Here is a 3,243-nt window from a genome sequence, read left to right as displayed (position 1 = left end):
GAAGGGAAAAGCGAACGTTGTGATGCGTCTGTGAGCAATTAGCAAAACATGTAAATATTACATGTTATTATGAATGTTACTACATTACATATATATACTTACAGCGCATATTTAAAACCTTGATGAGGTTATTGGATGTTTTTTAGTGCGCTTTCTACTCGGAATAGTAGCATGGGTAGCTCCGTTGTTAGCTGACTTTTGCTAAAGTTTATTTACTATTAAGAACGCATAACAAAATAAATGATGTGTTCTTGTCTTACCTAAACATTGTGAATAATACACACAATTCCAAAATAAGTAAATTACAATGTAATATTTTACCGCATATCAGTAGCTAAATTAGGAGCCCTTGTAACCTGTTTTGAAATGATTCTGTTAACATTCCCATGCCAAATAATATATTGTTATAGCAAGATATAGATTTTAGGCATTATCGTCCATCCCCCGCGGGATCTAATGCTTACAACACTTTGAAAAGTTAACGGCCTCCTGGCATCGGCATAAAGGTTGCAAACAGTGCTGCCACTGATCGATTTGTTTGCAACATGTGTTGCCTTTTTGTGTTGGTTGTATTTTTTGGGGAGTAGGGAAAGGTTGTTTGGATTGGGTCATATAGGTGATTGTTGTGCTGTTACTTCACAATGTCGTTACTCTTAATGTGGAATGACATTCACGGTCATTGTCTTGGTTTACTCACATTGTCCACAAGATGGTGGCAAATTTGCAGCCAACAGATTGTCAGACATATAATATTAATTTGGAAACACCCCTGCGGGCCAGGGGCCGTACTTATCGAGCTTCTTAGAATTACTCCTAAGAAGTCTGCTAAGAGTTGACTTAAGAGTAAATAAATTCTTCGCTGAAAGCTGCACTTAAAAGTTAGTTATCAAGCGTCTTACTCACACTTTCAGCGAAGTGTAGGACCGAATCGTAAGTGTCACACTCAGAGCTGAATTACGACATTACTATGTGCCGTAAACGGAATTTTAGGTGACGTCATTTCTGTGTCCATAGAAATGACCAATCACGGAAGGGAATCCGTTGTCTAAGAATAAAGAAATATCTTGGAAATATTTAAGTGGACAATGGGAGTGTATATTTTGACAATAAACTACAAAATAATACAAAACAAACTAGTCCCCGCCGGCACTCACGCTACCGCTCCCTCTCTTCTATCGCCCACACACTCACTGACGTCACTCACCTCACGGCCACACACATACGCTACTGTCATAACATTTTCTTTCCAATTCATTAATTAGGCAACTAATTTGAAACTGGTGTGGGTGGCCCTATATATACTAGCCCACTGCAGACACATGCAGAAATCAACAAGGAATCGAAAAGTATTAAATCTGTGACAAAAATAATATCCGCTCTGTCTAAACGATACCGTTTGATCAGCTGCTCGTCATCAAAAAAAAAAAAAACATTGTTCCGTTCCCTGAACATTCGCACACGTCTCTCTCGCCTCAGTGCCATCCCCTGCTGGCAACTCCTAACCACTTAAGACACCTCTGAAGGTCTCTTAAATATCGTGGAGAGTAGGAGTGATTCTTAGACTTAAGAACGTTGATAAAAAGCTTTTATTCTTAAGTTTGAGAGTAGGACTAAATTTCGCAAATTCTCAGGACTTAAGTGTAAAATGGCACTCTAAGAAGCTTGATAAGTACGGCCCCAGATTTCTTATTAAACTCATAACATCTTGCAGGCCAAACTGTAAACACCGGGCCGTAGTTTGGACACCCCTGGCATAATATAGATATATATATATATGTATATAAAATAAATTATAATATTTCAGTATATATTATATACTGTATATATAATATGTAAATATTACATATGTTATATTTTGTATTGCTACTATGGTACATTTTTAGTCAAATTTATAACTGCATTATCCTTTCCATCCTTTATAACTGAGCTACTGTGTGGAACAATTCCCCTTGTGGATCAATAAAGTTTGTCGAAGTCTAAGTCAACGCTCATAATAGCAATATCGTCAATACTGGGTTAATATTCAGGTCACGAGAAGTAAACAGAGTATTGTTGGCGGTTTTTGAAAGCTTTTTTTTTTTACGATGGATTTACTCCCATCGTTAGCCAACTAGAAATAGCCGATTATTAAAAATCGGTGTTCTTCCCTTACATAAGAATTGTGAATGATCGGCAAAATTCCAAAGTAGTGCAGTTCCCCTTTAAAGCAAAGATATGTTTTAAAAAAAAAAAAGTTTTAAGTTCGAATAAGTAACAATGTGCATGGATAATTATATTTAAAAAAATAGTGGAAATTTTGAATATTTGAGGTTATTAGTAGTTATTTTTGTTTACTGTACTATTGTATTTTGTGACAATCCCCCAATAAGTATTGCTAAAAATAACATCTCTTGGTGGCCCAAGACTTTTGCACCGTGCGGCCCACCGTTAATAGAAGCTAAGACTTGTGTGCGTTTTTTTCCCAGCGCCCCACAAACGGCTGACCAGTTCCGACCTGGACGACTACGAAGTCAACGTGGCCAAATTCCTCACAGATCGTCCACAGCTCAACCACGAGTGAACTTTTTGGGGGGTTTGTCCACACGCACTGAACACACTCTTAGAGGAACTAAAGGGAAACTAGACTGTTCTTGGACCTCGACTACCTCAGACACACAACCACAGGTCGTGCCAACACAAAACTGATATTACCAATTTAAATAAGGTAAGTTATTCATGCCGATATTTGAAGTTACACTAACAACTTTCTTTTTAATTTTTATAAACAAATGTCAAAATATTGTTTGAGCACAGACGTCTCCTTTTTTGAACTGTGAAAAAAGGAATATGCACTACTAATAAATCTTTCTCCTAGAACCTTTCATTGGAGAGACAGCAAGAAACAAACGGCTTCCTGTACTGTGTGAATACTTCTTGAGACAATCTGGTTTGAGAATAATGTTTTTTTAGTTTTTTTTAATCGGTAAAGTAAAACTGAATATTGTATTGACACAGTCTAAATTATTTGATACAGTAACAACAAAGTTAGGTTTCAAAAGAAACCAAATGAAGATTTTGCCGCAGGAAATCGCAAATAAGGGTGTCCCGATACCGATATTGGAGCCGTGGTATTGGCTGATTTAAAACATACCTTTAATATTATCAAATGTTAATAGAGTAGAATTATTCAGTGAACGATGTTAGATATGAACAACACCAACCCATGGAATAGACTTATGCTGTCTTTAAGTTGAAGGTGAAGTT

The 3,243-nt window shown here is 36.8% G+C and overlaps 1 protein-coding gene across 6 annotated transcripts in view; it reads left to right on the top strand.

The window, feature by feature from the left end:
• The window catches only part of LOC133640775 (centrosomal protein of 128 kDa-like), a 122,824-nt gene extending 119,949 nt beyond the window's left edge, over positions 1 to 2,875 (top strand). For all 6 annotated transcript variants that reach the window (XM_062034391.1, XM_062034388.1, XM_062034389.1 and 3 more), the window contains one exon: positions 2,466 to 2,875. In XM_062034391.1, coding sequence (XP_061890375.1) covers positions 2,466 to 2,560 — 95 coding nt within the window. In that variant the 3' untranslated portion in view covers positions 2,561 to 2,875. The remainder of the gene's footprint in view (positions 1 to 2,465) is intronic.
• Positions 2,876 to 3,243: the final 368 nt, after the last annotated feature.

Source organism: Entelurus aequoreus, linkage group LG23, assembly GCF_033978785.1.
Source record: "Entelurus aequoreus isolate RoL-2023_Sb linkage group LG23, RoL_Eaeq_v1.1, whole genome shotgun sequence".
Lineage (NCBI taxonomy): Eukaryota > Metazoa > Chordata > Actinopteri > Syngnathiformes > Syngnathidae > Entelurus > Entelurus aequoreus.
Note: the sequence above shows the minus strand (reverse complement) of the source record. Positions and strands in the feature narration are given on the sequence as shown.